The 19,150-nt window shown below is 38.3% G+C and overlaps 1 protein-coding gene across 4 annotated transcripts in view; it reads right to left on the reverse strand.

Annotated features, from left to right (window-relative positions):
- arhgap29a (Rho GTPase activating protein 29a) overlaps positions 1 to 19,087 on the reverse strand; it is a 44,663-nt gene extending 25,576 nt beyond the window's left edge. For 2 of the 4 annotated variants that reach the window (XM_084399617.1, XM_084399616.1), the window contains exons 1-2: positions 19,061 to 19,087; positions 15,064 to 15,433 (exon numbers count right to left, since the gene is read on the reverse strand). In XM_084399617.1, the coding sequence (XP_084255743.1) occupies positions 15,064 to 15,433; positions 19,061 to 19,072 (382 nt within the window). In that variant the 5' untranslated portion in view covers positions 19,073 to 19,087. Of the gene's footprint in view, positions 1 to 15,063; positions 15,434 to 15,935; positions 16,040 to 17,090; positions 17,179 to 19,060 lie in introns of those variants that run through there. The other 2 variants (XM_084399618.1, XM_084399620.1) reach the window with 2 other exon arrangements.
- Positions 19,088 to 19,150: the final 63 nt, after the last annotated feature.

The raw sequence follows: 19,150 nt of genomic DNA on the forward strand, positions 1-19,150 counted from the left end.
GCTCCCTGCTCGTTTGGGCCGGTCCTAAAAAACAACCAATTAGCACAACTGAGTCCTAGAACAGGGGGAAGGATGGGAAGTTGATGATTTTAACCCTGCAGTTCCCTGTTTGGGATGGTTACAACAGCACTGAGTTTGTTCTAACCGGGGCCAAACACGATCACTCACCAACAGATTGATATAGCAGGGAAGAGACCCCTCACCGGTGATGACGGGAAACCTTGTTTAACCAAGAGCGAGCTTTCAACGGGACAAGAAAAGCCTTTCTGATTGGGGGAACCTTTCTTTTGTCTCCGGGGGCCATTTGCAAACAGTCGGGATGTCTTCTTTGGGGCCTGCAGCATGAGGCATTTATAGAACAATAAATCTGGGAGGCTTTCAGAAACGAGAGATGGGCCGTAGGACTCCACAGGGAACGGAAGAGCGAAGGAAGGGGGAAGTTGGGATCTTCTTCATGGGTCCAGATATGTGCACCTGGGTTAAGACCTGGGGAAGCGTGTTTCTAGGAATAGAAAGCCCACTCCTGCAAGCCCACTCTGGACTCATTTTTACCCCTTTAGCGCCATGGAAACCCAGCATTCCAGTATGGTGACGCCTCATCAAGTGTAGGAGTGGGAAAAGAGGGGCCATACATGTAAACACACGAACACACAAGATGTCTTCCAAATAAGTATAACAGCTAAGGCTCCTTTCTTGGAAATATACAGTATGTTCCTCAAAACCTGCTAAACCAAAGCACGTAAATAAAACGGCGATAAATAATGTAATAAGAAACAAGCTTAGAGTACAATGAGTGCGCTAATATTACAATTTTGGCTGTTACTGATAATTACTTTCACATTATGGCCAATATCTGATAAATGAAATTCTTACAATTCTGTTAAAGAAATATCAAATAAATACAAAAATTATGTTAATATAAATTCAAATCAAGTACTGTAAAATCTACAAGACAAAAACAGGCAACACTATATATTATAATAATATTTTTATACTGAATATTATAATGTTGTGTTACATAAATTATAATATACAGTATAAAAAGTCAATATAATTTTTAGATTTGACCAATTTTATTGATTTAAAAATAAATGATTAAATCAAACCATTACATTTTAAAATTAAAACATAATAAGAATACAGTATCAACCAATATGAACTGATTTTTTTTTAAATAAATCGAAATGGTTATGAACAGTTACATTTTAAAATAAAAAAAATAATTATAATTTTAAAAATCCAATTAAAAAAAATATATAGTACCAACCAATACTAAACCTTTGCAACATTCCTCTTCCTGCGACCCCAATCTTGCTCAATCATGCATGGCTAATCATGAGAACAATGTAATAATAAAGCTCCAAAATATGAGAGATGGATGGCAGGGCCTCTTGGTCTACGGACAGTGTGAAATCACTAAACATGTCACAATTGAGCCAGCTGAGGCCCAATCAAATTATAAAGAGCTTATGGTATTTAATGTAAACCCCACTCCACAAAGGATTAAAAAACATGCTATTATACCATTGAAAATTAATTTTAATTGGAGTCCCACAACAACCACCTGCTTGAAAAGCCAGCAAGAACACTCATTATGATAATCTTCTGATTAGGGGTCAACAGCAGTGTAGGAGTGTAGGAGTCAGTAATTTGGTGATCAACATATTTGGTTACGTTCCTCCTTTATGTCTTGAAGTCAAAAGACTTGGTAAAATTCAGACTACTTAGCCTTTAACATGCCCTTTTGACCAGAGTTGCCAGGGTGGACGGTCTAATGCGTTCCTCAGCGCTTACGGCCCACCCCGGGGCACTTTCTGTTGAGGTAGGTGGGCCAGGTCCTCCCCTGTGACAGGGAAGCTCCCAGGATCAGGATATTACATGCTCCGCGGTAAAGGGGCCTTTTGCGTTAGCATCTCCCCCTGCCCCAAAGTACCCTGCTGATCCACCTTTTATCTACTCTTTCCCATGACTGCACACAAAGGGCCAACGTTTAAAAGAGCCTCTTGCACACACACATATTCGCCTCGGACGTCAAACCGGACAGGTAGAACATTCGCCAACATGAAATGAAATATCTTGCAAACGTTAAATTAATCAAGTCTTAATCTTGTCACTGAAATTATTGCCTTTTTTTTTTATTTCTTCAAGGATAACCAGGACGAAAACTGCATCATGATCATATCAACGATTTTAAATAAAACATGCTGTTGCCAAAAATATGAAGAAAAGAAAAAACATCAGATACACAAGATATTAACAATGCATGAAGCCAAAAGTATACTTCAGGCATCTGTATTGACTTAAATTAGATGCCATTTTAGTAAAATTTTCTAAAATGATTGAATTAGGCATAAACTAAATTGAAAGGATATTTCTGGCAAAAGGCAAAAACTATGAAACAAAAAGCTGTGTAAAAATGAACATTGTCTTGAATGACATGGTAAGGTCACATTATTCTTCAAGTGCCATTAGTAAGTACAAAAATGCCCTGATTGTTGAAAAGCCTTAAACACTCCACTTCGAGATGTTCTTCAAACTGATTTTGAATCACTTCTGGAGGGATTGAAGGACAGCTGATTGTGAAGCCGAACGTTATTTGCAAAATGCATCCATTTTGACAAACCATATCTTCACTACCATTAAATATTCCAAGTATTTATACTCCCAAGTTTCCTTCTGCATATAAATCAGATGCCTTGCATGGAGACAGGAATGCGCTTGTTTCTTTCATTAGGCCGCAGAGCTGTCAATCACTCAGAGAGCGGGAAAAAAGACAGCCACCATTCCCTCCTGTTCCCCACGTAGCGTTTATGAGGAGAAATGAGCACCAGCATTCCAGCTATGCCGCATTCAACATGACTGAAAATCTCCAACAGAGCAACGCCGACCAGAACACAGAGAGAGCCCAGCTCTCTCCGCACGGATTACTGCGACCAGCTCATCTCGGGCCTGGCAGACCTGACATCCAGAAGGTAGAGAACCAACTTTTGACTTAATGTCAAAAGTCAAGCAGAGTAAAACACAAAAAAAGCTTCACAGAGGTCCTAATTAGCATAATCTACAGAAATCGGACAGAAAAATCCTATTCAAACAAGATCTAAACAGATTACTCGCTTCATCCTCTAAAAATGGCATATGATTTATATTACATATCATAATATAATGTAATGTAAAAAAAAAAGTCAAGCTTGAAGTCATGTATTGCAAAATGAATGTATGCTATATTATGCGGAATGCAATACAAAATCAATTTGCACAATGGAAAGGAAAATGGAAATGGAAGTTGTAGAAACTGTGGAAACCACTGTGGCTCTTTTATTAATCTTTTTTAATAAAAATAATTATTTTATTATTATTTTATTACATTACTTGCAGTTTAGAGCGTGCAGACAAAATGTTTACGGACCTTGTGTTTGCTAGCGATCATCGGTTGATGCCTCAAAGGGGTCATTGGATGCAAAATTCATTTAAATATTTTATTTGCATATAAATGTGTCTTTGCAGTGTGTGGACACAACCACCATACAATGAAAAAAATCCATTCACTCAAATCCTCAAAAAGTCTAAACAATCCGTTTGGATTTTCAGAGCAATGTGATGTCATATTGCTCATGCTCCGCCCACGACCACTGACGGACTATCCCATATTAGCATGTTTCCGCCCTCAGCCATTTGTATACTGTCCACCGAGGCAGGTTGCCAAGGCAGTCTTGTGTCGACACCCTCCACGGAAGAGAGGGGTGGGGTGAGCAGTTGCTCATTATCATTTAAAGAGACATGCACTGAAACGGGTCGCTGTGAACAGAGCTGTTTTTGAGGAGGAAAAAGGGTGTTGTTTTACACAACCATTGAGGAATTTTAGCCAAAGTATTTTACAAACTTCACATGAAGACCCTAAAGAATCATACCAACTTGTCTGGAGCGAAATCGTTCTGGAAGGTCATATTAATCAATAATCTGATTGAATAATTATTCAGTAGAAGTTCCACCTCAAGTGAGTTTTTTATACACACTTTTTTTTTTTTTTTTTAATCTTGCTGTGTTCAACCAGCATTTTGCCAAATATGCCAATATGGAAATGGAAATCCTTTGCTTCTCACATATCTAAAACCTTCCCATTCCACATTACATTTGTGTGCAAACATGAATGCATTGAGTATATTGAGCATTTAAAGGGATAGTTCACCAAAAATGACACGTATGCATTTTTTCTCTTTTGTGGAACACGTATACATTTCATTCTGTCTTAACACTAGTTGTGCAATTGTCCATAAAGTCCGTGAGAAAAACCAGACAGCTGTTGCTCGGCCAAGGATAAGCCACGGACAGGGTTTCCCCTCTCAACATGAAGCTGTGTCTCTTTGATGGGCTTTCCAGGGCTCAGGCCTCAGATGCAAAACAGGGGCCAATTAATCTTCAACCACTCATCTTGTACCAGGAACCCACTGCTCGAAAACAGGATTTGAGTCAGATCAAGTTGAGTATTTGGTCTTGCAGGGCTACGCTATAGAACCCCTTGTGTTTTGTATGGGAGCGGAGGAGATTAATCCGTTCCTGGCTTTACTGAGGGTAAGGAGACTGGAGGGACACATAAAATCTACCGCTTTCCAGACCATTTTAATCCACTACCAATCGGAGGACCACCTTAATCTAATCTACAGGATAAATTTGCTGTCTTGGATTCAAGTTGCTAATCCAGAGGGGTGGGCTTGATTGGGGGTTGTCTAGAATTAGGGATAATCTGTAGACCATATTTGCTAGGTTGGTTTGGAGATAAAAGACAAAGCTACTGGGACCCTCAGGTGTGGTATCTTGTTACCATTGACCAACATTATCATTTCAGTTTCTTGAAAACTGTTTAACATTCCTTTGTGTCCTATGTTTGACTAGGTTACAGCTCTCTCCAAACTTTAGTTCCTGCCCTAAACTTTCTTCATTCCAGAGCTCCTTAGATTAGGACTTTGTATTAATCTGAATGCCTCAAATGGTCAGTGGACCCTTCTCTCTGGAACTTCTGCTTTAGTAAATACAAGTGTACAAACCCATAAACTACAAAAATGCTTCATTTTGACATTTTATGCATGACTTGCTGATTTTCAAAAGATTTAATACGGTACATTCTAATGTTGTGATGCCTAAATTGACATCGGCATCACAGCATTGACAAAAACTATTTTAGTGTTTTATATTTTTTATTCCTTAAATTGTGTTTTTGAACAAGTAATTACTAATGAGATTAAAAAAGTTGAATAGTTGAGATGAGAAAATTCAACAATAGAGGTAGGGAAAATGGGTAAAAAATAATGCTCTTAAAAAGTATTTGGTGTAATATAGTGCTATCACTTTAAAAAAAATAATAAGATAAAACAAAATAAAATAATTCTAGTTTGGGGTTTGGAAAGGTAGGGGATCAGTTGGGGATCAGCCTACAAATCTTGTTTCAGGAAGGCTAACTGTTTAAACTCCACATATCAGCATAGACCAGGCAATAAACAGCTATCCGCAGCCCACACATGTGCATTGGTACAGCCAGCCCTGACATCTCACAGTTGTGCCTTATCTATTATTCTCTGTGTTTTGCTCAGGGTAGGAATGAATGTCACCTTGCCCTACATTCAGCTTTCCCTGAAGGCTGTAATCTCTGCTCCATGCTCAGCTCCTGAATGGGCTCCACTATAGATAAGCAACGAAATCTAGGAGAAAAGGAGCAAAACAGCTGGTCTAATGCTTTAAAGAGGTTCTATTATGTTTTTTTACATTTTCAACTTTCTTTAGAGTGTAATGTTGCTGTTTGAGCATGAAGATGGTCTGCACAGTTACAAAGCACAAAGTCACTCCAAAGGGAAGTTATTCGCTATATCAGTGCGCACTGTTTCTGCACTCCCTGAAATGCCACGATTGTCTTGAGGTTTCTTCCAGGAACGTACACATCACAATATTCCTCATTTAAATAATTCCCGCCAAAGGCATAAGCAAATAGAGGGTGCAGGGTCTGGTTGAGTTGCGTTAGTACTAGTAGTGTGTTGTTGCAATGTCCAAGAGATGTTGTTTTTTTCCACCCCGGATCTAATGCAGTTATGGTAAGGGACGTGACACTTCCGAAACACGCTAAAAAGCGGTTCACCAACAATCACAACACACTGATCCAGCCGACCAATCAGAGCACTTGCGCTTTTCGGAAAGGAGGAACTTCATAGATACAGAAACTAAACAAGAGTGTTGCTGACAGACTGGGAAAAGAGGTGCTGCAACAATGTACAATATGCACACACACACACACACACACACACAAAAATTCAAGCATGAAAACCTATTCTAGTAGACCCCAAAAACAAAATCAAGACTTTGTAAAAGGGAACTATAGGTCCTCTTTAAGTACTAACTAACTAAATAAATATTGCAAACATTTCATAATGGAAATGAACATCATGAAAATGATTTGGTTATAGTATTATTTTTTTTAAATGGTACCGGTTAAGCGGTTCTAAGTGAGATTCCTAGCTCTAACTCTAATTCTGATGAAACAAGACAGTGTAATGTGATCTTCAAAGATGATCTGGACTCATTTATGAGCTCATTTACTTTGCCTTTGAACAAGAATATCTTCAAAGTGGCCATTAAAGGACCTCTTTATTAGAGAACTGACTGGTGGCTGCACCAAGCATCTCATATCAGAGGAGATCTGTCATCTACCAGGAGTACAGCTGGATCACAGCTGCATTAAAATGCCAGAACAAGCCACTGAAATGACACGGGACAGCTAAATTTAGGCTGGAATTTCACATTGGAGCATATTGGTTTTCTCAGAGGGGGCTAGTGCACAACCTTTTTCCCATAAGACTTAAGATAAGTTGTATTTCTCATTGTTATCTATATACCATGAGTGAAATCAACACAACATATGTGTACCAGTTGAGAGACTGGCCGTAGTATCACATGGGAAAGAAACAGTAATCCTAAAAACATTCCTGGCTCGACACCAGGAATTACTCACAGTGACGTCTGACAAACTGGGTGCTGTGAAACACCTGGTGAGAAGTTCTCAGCACCTAACAAGTTACACATTAACATTACCACATTGCAGGAATACTGTGAAAATGACCGTTTTGCTCACCTTTTACTGTTCAGCCAAGCAATTAAGTCATCTGATACCAATGACTCATTAAGAATACTGAAAGATTTATGTAACCAAACACTTAAAATGCAGATGTGACTGACTTTAAAGCACTCATGACTCATGACATAAAATCAGCTGTGCCACAACTAATCAGCACTGACTTTGCACAAATAAACAAATTCTCTGAAACAGATGAGCTAGAAATACCCTACACACACATCTGAAATCTGTTCGGGATCAAAGCAGCCCATATGTATGGTTCATGTGGTCTCTCATGCCTGTGTTTGAAGGTTGTCGTTCACAGGGCAAGTGGTGTGGGTCACCAGCCCCCAAATCACCTCACAATAGGGGCCAGAAAATCACTTTTAGCCGATCAGAGGAAGCCCCCCATGCACTGCAGGCTGGAGCACAATGTGGTGCCACTGGGGATGAAGAGGGGTCTAATCCCACTCCTGCACCCCACTGCGAGGCCAGTTTGGACCCTCCACAAACTCAACAGCAACAGTTTGAAACCTTTCCAGGCCGTCTCAGGAAATTTGCCCAGTATTGGAAGTTAAGTGGCTTAAAATAATAAACTAAATTTAATTTATGCTAAAACATTTTTTTATTTTTTATTAAAGTAAATAATAAACAGGATTTGAGTCTGATCAAGTTGAGTATTTGGTCTTGCAGGGCTACGCTATAGAACCCCTTGTTTTTTGTATGGGAGCGGAGGAGATTAATCCGTTCCTGACTTTACTGAGGGTAAGGAGACTGGAGGGACACATAAAATCTACCGCTTTCCAGACCATTTTAATCCAGTACCAATTGGCCCCTGTTTTATTAAAGTAAATAAAAAGCACATAACATTACTAACAAACTAAAATAAAAATGGGAAATATAAAAATAAATGATTAAATATTAATTAATCCTTAATAAATATTAATAAATGTGCAATACATATATTTATTTTTATATTAATGCATTTGACAGACACTGTTATCCAAAGTGACTTACATTGCATTTAAGGTATACATTTTATTAATTCTTGCATTTATTTGATCAAGGCCTGCATTCTAGGTAGATGTCAGCGCTGTTGGAGTCATGCTCTACGGTTTGAACTACAGGAACACTTGGTACCCATTCTAAAATTCTAAATAACTGCCTAAATGCTATTTAGATGTTGGTTATCCAATAGTAGGTGGCCTAAGTGACAACAGCAGTACATTTTGATTAAGGATTACGAAGACAAACTATTTTTTTTCCCTTTGACTCCAAACATTTCCAATCATCATAATGGACTGTAAAGTCACTGTACTCTAGGACAGCAGAACTGTCAATGTTTTATGCCGGTTCTTTTTGTCCAAAGTGTCCAACATCCAGCAACTGTTGATCTAAGACACTAAAGCAACAAGTGAGCATTTGTTCTGGAGGAATGCAGAGTATGTGGGGGGGATGGGAGAGGAGAGGACTGTGTTTCCCACCCCATCAAAATGATGAGCCGAGACCGCGGTAATGGCTGACCAGGAGAGGGTCAATATTGATTTAACAGTTAAAAATACACCAGACTGGTCCTCTCAAGGTTACACTAGCACTATCAAACAGAAACCTGTAAGAAGAACCAAACCGTACTGAGATATCATTAAGCATGTGAGATGTGATTAATTTGATTCTCTTAATCAAAGATTAAGAGAATCAGATAACTTGTTAAGATAACTGAATAAGTGTTTATATTTGGGTAAACAGAACAGTTCTAAGACTTTAAAACATCTGTGAGCTATAAAGCAACCCAAATAATTTGAAATATGAGGGAAATTCTAAGACAATTTGATTATTTACCCATCCTGCACTTGGGGAGAACCAAAACAGTTTACTGTCCCTTAGGAGCTCGTAATAAACAAATGTCCACTCTGAGAAGCCCTTAGTTCACACAGACTTCAGGGCGACCAAAGAAGTTTGTGGATTGATAAACACAGAGGCTGTGTCTGAAAAACGTAGGCAGCTGACTTGTCACCTCACTGCCCTATCAGGCAATGACTTTGCAGGCAGCTTTTGCACATGAATTAGGATTTTTCGTTTCGTAATCGTTTTTTTAAATGTGGTCGATTCAAAATCGATTCTCAAAGGCCACGACTCGATTTTTTTCCATTATTATTTATCTATAACCCAAAAGCCAGTATTAGTTTTCCTACACTGTTCATTGGCTTGCAGCCTCCATGTTACAGCTAATGCAGTGAGATTTTATGTTTGTTTTATCTTAAACATAAAATAACCTGATCCTGTTTGATCAAGGCATGCAACTGTTCTGACTTGTCCAATTCTCAACATATATTTTTCATCTTGCATCAAAATCCTGTCTATTCATTGTATGCATTTGAAATATAGAGTTGGGTTCTGTTTTAATGTACCCAAGTGTACCTAAAATAAAAAGAGTTTAAGTTCTTTTCATTAATTAACCACTTGTAAACTTTTGTTCACTGTTCTTTTTTATAAATATAGGATTTGTATTAAATCTATATTCATTGAGTCGAATCGAGAATCGAAACTGAATCGAATTGAGAGCTTGCGAATCGAAACATTGAATCGATACCCAGCCCTAACATGAAGGTACCTCAAGGAACTGATTTCGGACAGACTTCTGAGGCAGCGTAACGGTTTAATGATCTACAGCAAAATAGAGCAAGCTTTGGTGAAAACTAAGCGAATATTTAATTACTACAATAGTAATTTCTCGCTAGAAATGACATCAAATTTTAAAAACGTTGCTAAAAAACATACATTCACACACAAATTGAACACCAACCACAACTTTCAGGTACCATCTTTATTTTTTAGCTCAACTGTCACAGAATGGAAAGCATAGAATTGTGGGATATCAAAAGCAGCGAAGGAAACATCTACACTGCCTTCAAAATTGATCAGATGAAGGTATCTTAGGAGACTGGAACTGTGAAGGTAACATTGGATTCGCACGGCCTTGATGCCTTCCTACCTTGGAATGAGTCCTCCAAAGGCAGCATTTATCAGTTTTTGGATGCAGCCAGACTCTACTTCGCACTTCAGAATAACAAGTTTCGCTAATCAGCCAGTAGTAGCTGATTCTGGTCTATGGGAGGGCGATTGTGTCAATTTCTCAGCATGCCTTCTAACCAAAGCATCTTGGAGAGATGACACTTGAAATTGTGCTTTCGCACAGCGCTTTCCAAATTATTATCCAAAAGGCAAAAAGCTCGCTGTGGTTCCCATCAGAAACGAGCAAGCGTGAATGGAGGGTCTCCAAAACATCATAAAGAGAGCAGTGAACCTTACACACTTTATTTCCCTCAGTGAATAGGGCCAGTATTCATTACAGGCCATCTTGTTTTTCATTTCCAAAATAGCTGACACATGCCAACCATCCTGCTGCTTGAATGAGTCGCCCATGGGACAAACGCAACACCTGACCAGCTTGGAAAATCAAAGACAAGGTCTCAAAATGTAAAAGAAGAGGTCAATCTAACAATGGATGCTCTGTAAATGCCACCTGCCATGCTTTATTGCATTATATTGACTATTTCTAAGGCAAATACGGTGAAATACAGAATTATGGCAGCCAAATATAGATAATGCTGACTATTTTAAACAATTTGGTCTGGCATACAATATATTTATTTCTTAAAAAAAAAAAAAAAAATGTATGCTGCTACAAGTGAATTTAGGCATGACAACATTATAGTGTGGAAAATGGACATTTTGATATTAGCTAAAGATTATATTTAACAGTGTTATTAAATTATTAGTGTTTTTAAAGATCACATTAACATGACCGTTAGGTAATCTGAATGTAAAAATAGGGGAAAAGAGCATGAATAAAAAAAAATTGAGCTGATAACCAATATATTGAGCATCCTTAATTACAATATGTCAATATATCCACAAAACATAAATCAACACATTAAATCAGTATCTACACTACCAACAGTATATACATAATATAGAGATATATATATGTAACCAAGTTTCTTGGTCTTTAAAATATAACCCTTACTACCCCCACATTAAACTAAATACTTCAATACTGACCTCCAAGTTCAGAGCCCAAACTGCCAGTTACGGCCCAGACCAGCGCAGACCCCAAAATAATCCAATCCAATTACCAACATGTCCATCATGTGCGGCCCCCGGGCAAGGTCATGACCCTTTCAAGATATTCAAAATCCCTCTCATTGTGAAGACATCTTTATGGAAGCTGTCTAGACCTCATAACTGGGAATGATGTGAAAACAAGCCATCAAGATGTTTTTTTTTTCTTGATTCAAATCCATAAAAACTCAAGTAGAATGAAACATAGAGGTCAGCCTCTTAACAGCGCTGTCTATGAGAGCTGCTGTTTAGTAATTGCCATTTAAGGTGACAAGCTTGACTTCAGACAGAAAAAAAGAAAAGAAAAAAATGAATTCCTACTATAGCAGACCACTACTCCCTAAGGAGGGATCTCAAGGTTCTTGCTATTCTTGCATGGGAAAGTCGACTCATTGCCAGAAGCTGCCAGTTTGCTCGAAGACCAATTCTAAGAACGAGTGACAAAGAAAGTCACCCTCACATCAGCGCATGTGAATAAAGCAGATGTTTTGTAACGAGTCGAAATATTGCACTGTGGTAAAGGGTCCATGGTTTCCCGACCCTTCCTGAAAAGCTTTGAGAAACGAGGAGTGTCTTTCTGCAGCCACGTACTGCAGAGACAATACAGCCATAAACTGAAAGGATCTAAATCACTTTCAATCACACCAGAGCAACTGATTCCCAACCAGTTCTTTTATGCTCTGCTTCAGCCCCACCCAGTTCGCTACCAACAATTACTACTTTGAAGATGTGCGCTGAAGCAAAACACTAATCACCCAGATACCCAGAATGTTCATTTCCTACGCACACCAGAGTAAACAAAGCTCAAGAGTCACTTGTGAATGGAAATTAGGAGTATTTCTTCATTTAAATGGACGTCTGAAGTGCCTCGTGTACGATTTAGGAATAAATAAGTGGCTGTGGAAGAAATGTGATGATCTGTGAGGATAAGTGGTGCTTTAACATACATAAAAGTAGGGCTGGGCAATATATTGAATATTTACAATACATTCAATTTTGTTTTGTTGGTGATACAAATTGAACCAGCAGCGTGAATTTCACAGCGATTATGGCGTCATCACTCTTTAAAGTGTTAATTCACCGAAAATTTTAAATTCTGCCATCATTTACTCACCCTCAAGTTGTACCAAAACTGTATGGATTTCTGGAACACAAAAGAAGATATTTTGAAGAAAGTCGGTGACCAAACAGTTCATGGACCCTGTTGACTTCCATAGTATGGGGAAAAAATACTATGGAAGTCAATGGGGTCCAATCAACAGACAGTTGGGACAACTTGAGGGTGAGTAAATGATGACATCATTTTTATTTTTGGGTGAACTATCCCTTAAAGACACCTACGTGCCATAATGCTATATATATATATATATATATATATATATACATACAGACACACACACACATTTATACTGTCAACAGTCTACAAAGTAGAAGTAATGTTTGTTTGCACGTTTGTTTGCTTTTCCGAGGAAAGGAGCCTCTTGAGTTCTTTGCACTCTCTTGTATTCAGCTTCCTGTTCAATTAGTCTCCTTTCCTGCATTTAGCTGAAATTCAGGCGATAACGGCAAAAGCATTGAGCTATGACTCACATGTTAGTGTGTTACTAAGCTTATTTACATAATATCCGCTGATTTGAGCCACCAAGGCTAAGACACAAAGGGGTATTTTCAAGAATGCTACATGCGTGTTTAAAAGTTACCTTTTTCTCTGTAAAAGTGCAACTGTTTTGGCAGTGGTCTTTTTTCAGATCTTTAATAAGGTCACTCTACGGAAAGATTCCACGCCTGAGACGGATTTGTAAAGCGCCACACTTTCGGAACGATGACAACAATGCAAGACTGACACATAGTTTGTAAGTCTCCAATGATTGGAAGAGTAACACCCCCGCTCAGATCTGGTGTTCCTACTGTTCAAGGTCCAAAGCTGCGGGAAGGGGAGACCTGGAGGCCAAAAGCACTGGTCACACACTGGCAGCTCTCAGAGTTACTCTCCTTCCCAGCTGGGGTCAAGGACCCTCCATCACCCCGCCAAACAAAAGAAGAGATTCCTACAGTCCCTGGACAACATGGCACAGACACAATGGGAGGCTGGAAACACCCCCCCACCACATACACACACAACCACCCCTCCATCCCCTCCTTATTAAGGAACTCTCAAGCAAAGGCAAGGATAAGTGCACTGGATCTGATCCAAACGGACCCAAACGGCACTGCCTTGGGAATGCAGTAATCGCACATGCAAGAGTAATCATCCCGATAATCTTCATTCACTCCTCTATTATAAAACATTTCTTGCTGTTTTAAAACACTTCACTTAAGATTACAGAGTATAGAGGAAAAGGTTATTAATTACCACAGAGGGTATTATTTCAATAAATAATCCCACAGTCAAGGCTGTTATACACTCACCTAAAGGATTATTAGGAACACCATACTAATACTGTGTTTGACCCCCTTTCGCCTTCAGAACTGCCTTAATTCTACGTGGCATTGATTCAACAAGGTGCTGAAAGCATTCTTTAGACATGTTGGCCCATATTGATAGGATAGCATCTTGCAGTTGATGGAATGATTCGAGCTTTGTAACATGGTGCACTATCCTGCTGGAAGTAGCCATCAGAGGATGGGTACATGGTGGTCATAAAGGGATGGACATGGTCAGAAACAATGCTCAGGTAGGCCGTGGCATTTAAACGATGCCCAATTGGCACTAAGGGGCCTAAAGTGTGCCAAGAAAACATCCCCCACACCATTACACCACCACCACCAGCCTGCACAGTGGTAACAAGGCATGATGGATCCATGTTCTCATTCTGTTTACGTCAAATTCTGACTCTACCATCTGAATGTCTCAACAGAAATCGAGACTCATCAGACCAGGCAACATTTTTCCAGTCTTCAACTGTCCAATTTTGGTGAGCTCGTGCAAATTGTAGCCTCTTTTTCCTATTTGTAGTGGAGATGAGTGGTACCCGGTGGGGTCTTCTGCTGTTGTAACCCATCCGCCTCAAGGTTGTGCGTGTTGTGGCTTCACAAATGCTTTGCTGCATACCTCGGTTGTAACGAGTGGTTATTTCAGTCAAAGTTGCTCTTCTATCAGCTTGAATCAGTCGCCCCATTCTCCTCTGACCTCTAGCATCAACAAGGCATTTTCGCCCACAGGACTGCCGCACACTGGATGTTTTTCCCTTTTCACACCATTCTTTGTAAACCCTAGAAATGGTTGTGCGTGAAAATCCCAGTAACTGAGCAGATTGTGAAATACTCAGACTGGCTTGTCTGGCACCAACAACCATGCCACGCTCAAAATTGCTTAAATCACCTTTCTTTCCCATTCTGACATTCAGTCTGGACATTCAGTTTATATATATATACACACACATACACACACACACAATATTGCCTCAATCAATGGCATGATTTTGGGGGTGGGCTTATACATATATATATATATATATATATATATATATATATATATATATATATATATATATATAAAATATATATAATAACTGTTCTATATATGTATTTATTTGTATATTTTTACATTTAAATTATATAACATAATGGATTAAAATGGCTCAAATGTCTATTTGCTTTAAACAAAATGAAAATAAACTACTAACCTTTCTAAATAAAGAAAAAATCATTACCGACTATCTTTGTTTAAGATTGCTGGCATTGTTGAATGAACTCACATTTGTGGCAAATAAACATTCCCTTGCTGCTATCCAAAAAAGATAAAGAGAGTTTAGTGGCCCTGAAACCATTGACCCCACAACAGGTTGAAACTCTGACAGTAACAACAAGCTCTTTTCATGAACACTGTGCGATCTCACGCTTACCTTTGGTGTTGAAAGCTTCCTTGAGGTGGAGCAGCACATCTGCAAACCTCCGCACTTCATTGACCAGCTGCATGATGTAGTCGGGATCGGCACCCGCCATGTCCATGCTGTCCGATCCCGAGCTGACGGAGCTCAGAGAGCCGCTCTTCGCGGATCGGCCCAAACCCCACGACCCCGAAGCCGAGGAGAGGGGGAAAAAGTGGGAGTTGGGAAGCCGAGCCATTCCCAGCGATCGCTTGTTCAGTCCTCCGCTGCTTTGCTGCAGCATCCCAGCAGCAAACATCCCAGCTGCAGCCAGTTTGAAAGGATCCCAGTGCAACGTTCCCAGGAGACTCTCAGATTCCAAGAGTTTCCTCACTGACTGTTGGTCCTGTGTGCACAACAGAGACAACGTATGGTTAAACCACTAATGTTTGAAGACAAGAACACTTCTATTTGCAGGACTTTACAGCACACACACGGGAGAAATTTAAGCTGTGCTCTAATGGGATGTCTTACACGCCAAATTGGTTTAGACTTCACTGAGTCTCAAAAGTGATTTACATCTCAAATAAAGAAACCTTCAAACAGACTAAAGGCGATATGGTCGGGTATACTCTGAGATGAGGCTATTAGTTACAAGAAAACCAGGAATTTCAAAGGCATATTTTGACTGTGACCTGAGGCTTAGGAAAAGCTTGGGTTAAGTCTGAGTCTAAATATCATCAAGGTTTTGTTTTGTTTTGTTTTTTTTACATATCAGACTTGCATTCTTTAGATCAAGTGCTCTTAATAGAATTTTAGAATTTAAAAATGCAGGTAAAAACAATCCCAATGCCTTTCCTTTGCTCAAGATAAAATGCTTTGAGTTTGAGGAAAGCTAAACCACTAACCTCACAGACTAAAGATGAAGTAACATCTCACTTTGTCTTTGTTTAGGATTTCTGTCATTTTTGAAAGAACTCACACTGTGGATTGTAAATAAAACCGTCCCTTGCTGTTATTCAGAAGACAAGAAAGATAAAACAAGATTAGTAGGATTAAGTTAGAATCCCAAATATCTATATATGACCAGTTATTTTGTAAGAAAGTCCAATATAAAATAGATTTAGAAAAATAAAATTAGAACTTCACAGAAATATAGTTGCTACAACATTTAGCCAGACTTTTTAAAAAGTTTTTACTTAAATTAAAATGATAACATAAAACATGGAAATTCTACTTTTCAGTTTTTCCTAAGAACATATTTATAGGCTACTTCTTTTTGTATTTATGTGAACAGTTTGCAATTGTTTTAAGAAAGAATCACTGTCCCACAGTCACAACAATCGTTTTAGAGAACAACTGAATTTATCCACACACACACAAAAAAAAGGTTTCTATTGGGTCTTGATGGAAATGAGATGAGACAAGAACAGAATTACAGTTTAAATAAGTGGAATGTTACTTCATGTCATTACCAAACATGTCAGTATTTAAGAATTTCAATTTCATTTATTTTTAGAGAAATATGAGTGCTAGAAACCATGTTGTGTTAGCAAGTCCAAAGCATTTTCTCCAAACACTAAAACATATAACCATCACACACAGTATGACAATTCCACACATTACACAAAAATCCTTAAGTGCACTATTTGACGAATTAAAATAGCATAGCCTATATTTACTAAAATAAACTGATAGAATGACGCGAAACAATCACAGTAAACGCGTAAATTCTAACAAAGATTGCGTTCAATGTCAAAGGACACGTGAAGTCCATTCCCAAACAACCGAAGACAACATTCCTCAAAAAGGTAGCCTACTAACTTACATGTTAGGGGGGAAAGTTTTCACAACTAACTTAAACGAGGTCATAAAGTTTTTGTAACTTTTCTGTGTTGCTGTTAATGCGATATTGCACACCTCAAATACTATTTAAAATACGTATTTCACCTATAGCGGTAGTTCTTCATCATTTTATTAACGTAGTAGCCTATTTAAATCAAAATCCCACCAGTCACGCAATTCCGTTATATCAAATATGAAATTAGAAAATGCATACTTACTAAAGGAGCATATCTCGATCGTTGCACACAGATACATGTATACTGGAAGCCCAAATATATCCGAAATGCCGTTAAATTCCCGGTTTGCACTACAATCTCAGTCCCGTAAACCGAAATAATGTTGTCTATGCGAGCATCACATTCCGCTTGCCTCGCCCCGCCCTCTAACGGCCGTTTAACTCATGATTGGCCCTGGTGGATTGAGAGGCGGGGCCTCAGTCTCCACCCACTAACAACAGGTGTACTTGCACTCTGGATGATGTATAGACATACACGGCTTCTTTTCTTTCAAAATACATATAAAAAAATGCTTTAGATTAATTTTCCTGAATTTCCTGCCTATTATTTATATTTAAGTGCATCAAGAATAACTAGGGAATTTAACATCTGCGCTCAGGAATATAAATGGACTGTGCCAAAGGGAAGGCTGATTTGTAAAGGGATTTGATCCATCTAGTGGCTGCTTTTTTGTGTTACGTTCAAGTATGTAACCAAATATTAGAAAACATTGGACACAGAGCTAAGTTTAAGCATTTATTTAGCATTGCAAAAACGTTGATTATCCACTAATCTAAATATTAAGTGCATATCACTGTTATTTTTGTGTATTTTTTTTTCAGTTAATGCTGATTTTATTTCAATACATTTTTTTTTATGGTTTTAGTTTTAGTTCATGAAAATAACCCTTACATGTCCCCCTCAGTGTCTACCTTTCCAAAACATTACTGCAACGTTGTTCACAAATATTGGGTATTGTCGCTTTTTAAGTGATTTCCCTGCCAGCAACTCAGAAGTATGTACTCCCTTATTTATAGTCAATACAATATTATACTCTCATTCCCCCAGCAGATATAGTGGCAGTGGTTTACAGAAAGCACCATACATCATTTCCAGTCAACCAGTCAATCCAGTCTGACAGCTAGTTTCACGGAACATGGAAACATGGACTTTACAAGTTTACAATAAATAATATTTTATGCAGAAATAAACCAATTATAGTAGATGTTGGCTAATTAAGAGAATGTGGCAAAGCAATGGTGAGCCATAACTGACATAATCGCTTCCTTAGGGGGAAAATATAAGCATTCACTACCTGCCCCCCTCCGTTAAAGCCAATGATCCATCAGACCAGACAGCATTCAAGCAGCAAGCAATGAATCATGCAGAAAACAGACTGACAGTTGCATAACCAAGGTGGAAAAAAACATAATATTCCTACAACATCAGAAAATTACGGAAATCTAATCTTTCTTTCAGTGTTAAGAATAAATTACATCATTAGTCTTTGTCTAGCTCAAGCTACTAAATAACCCTGGAGGTTTAATAATAGTTAATAATTAATAACCTGCCATTTAGGAAGTAAAATAATTGCAAATTCCAGTTGCTGTTTTTTCTGAGAAACAGACTGAAGGCATGTATTACATAAACCATGAATGTGAGCGAAGTGATGGGATCTTTTTCTTCTTTTTCTACACATAAGTGAACACATAAGTTCAACAGAATTGTTGGGTGACCTATCCCTTTAAACTCTCTTTTATTCATTTATGATTTTAAATATTCAGCGATAGCTAGCCTATAAATAATGCACTTTATTTTAATGAATATTTAATAAATATTTTAATTTATGAGTCAAAAGTGTACATTTTAGGTTATATTTATTTGAGCCTAAATAAAGAATTGTAAACTAAACGGCGCCCTCTAGTTGTCTTTCCCGTAACATTCCATTTCCCCCTCCCTTCTATACGTAATCTAGTCAATGGCAAGGTCCTTAAAGGAGTGTATAACATAAAATGGAGAAGGTAGATTCATTTCCGAGAATCGGTTCTTTCGAACAGTTCAGTTCAAAGAACCGGTTTGAAACAATTCAAGTTTTATTTAGGACCTAAATATAATTTGAATATAATGCCATAGTAAAACAATTACCTTAACGTCATAAAACATAAACATTTATCTTTGTTATCATTTTATACCTTTCGCTCCATTAGTCAAAAGACTCGGTTTACTCCAAACGGTTCACTCGGCTCATCAAAAAGGATGGTTTCGTGGACCAGTTCAATCAA

The sequence above is a fragment of the Rutilus rutilus genome, assembly GCF_951802725.1.
Source record: "Rutilus rutilus genome assembly, chromosome: 24".
Lineage (NCBI taxonomy): Eukaryota > Metazoa > Chordata > Actinopteri > Cypriniformes > Leuciscidae > Rutilus > Rutilus rutilus.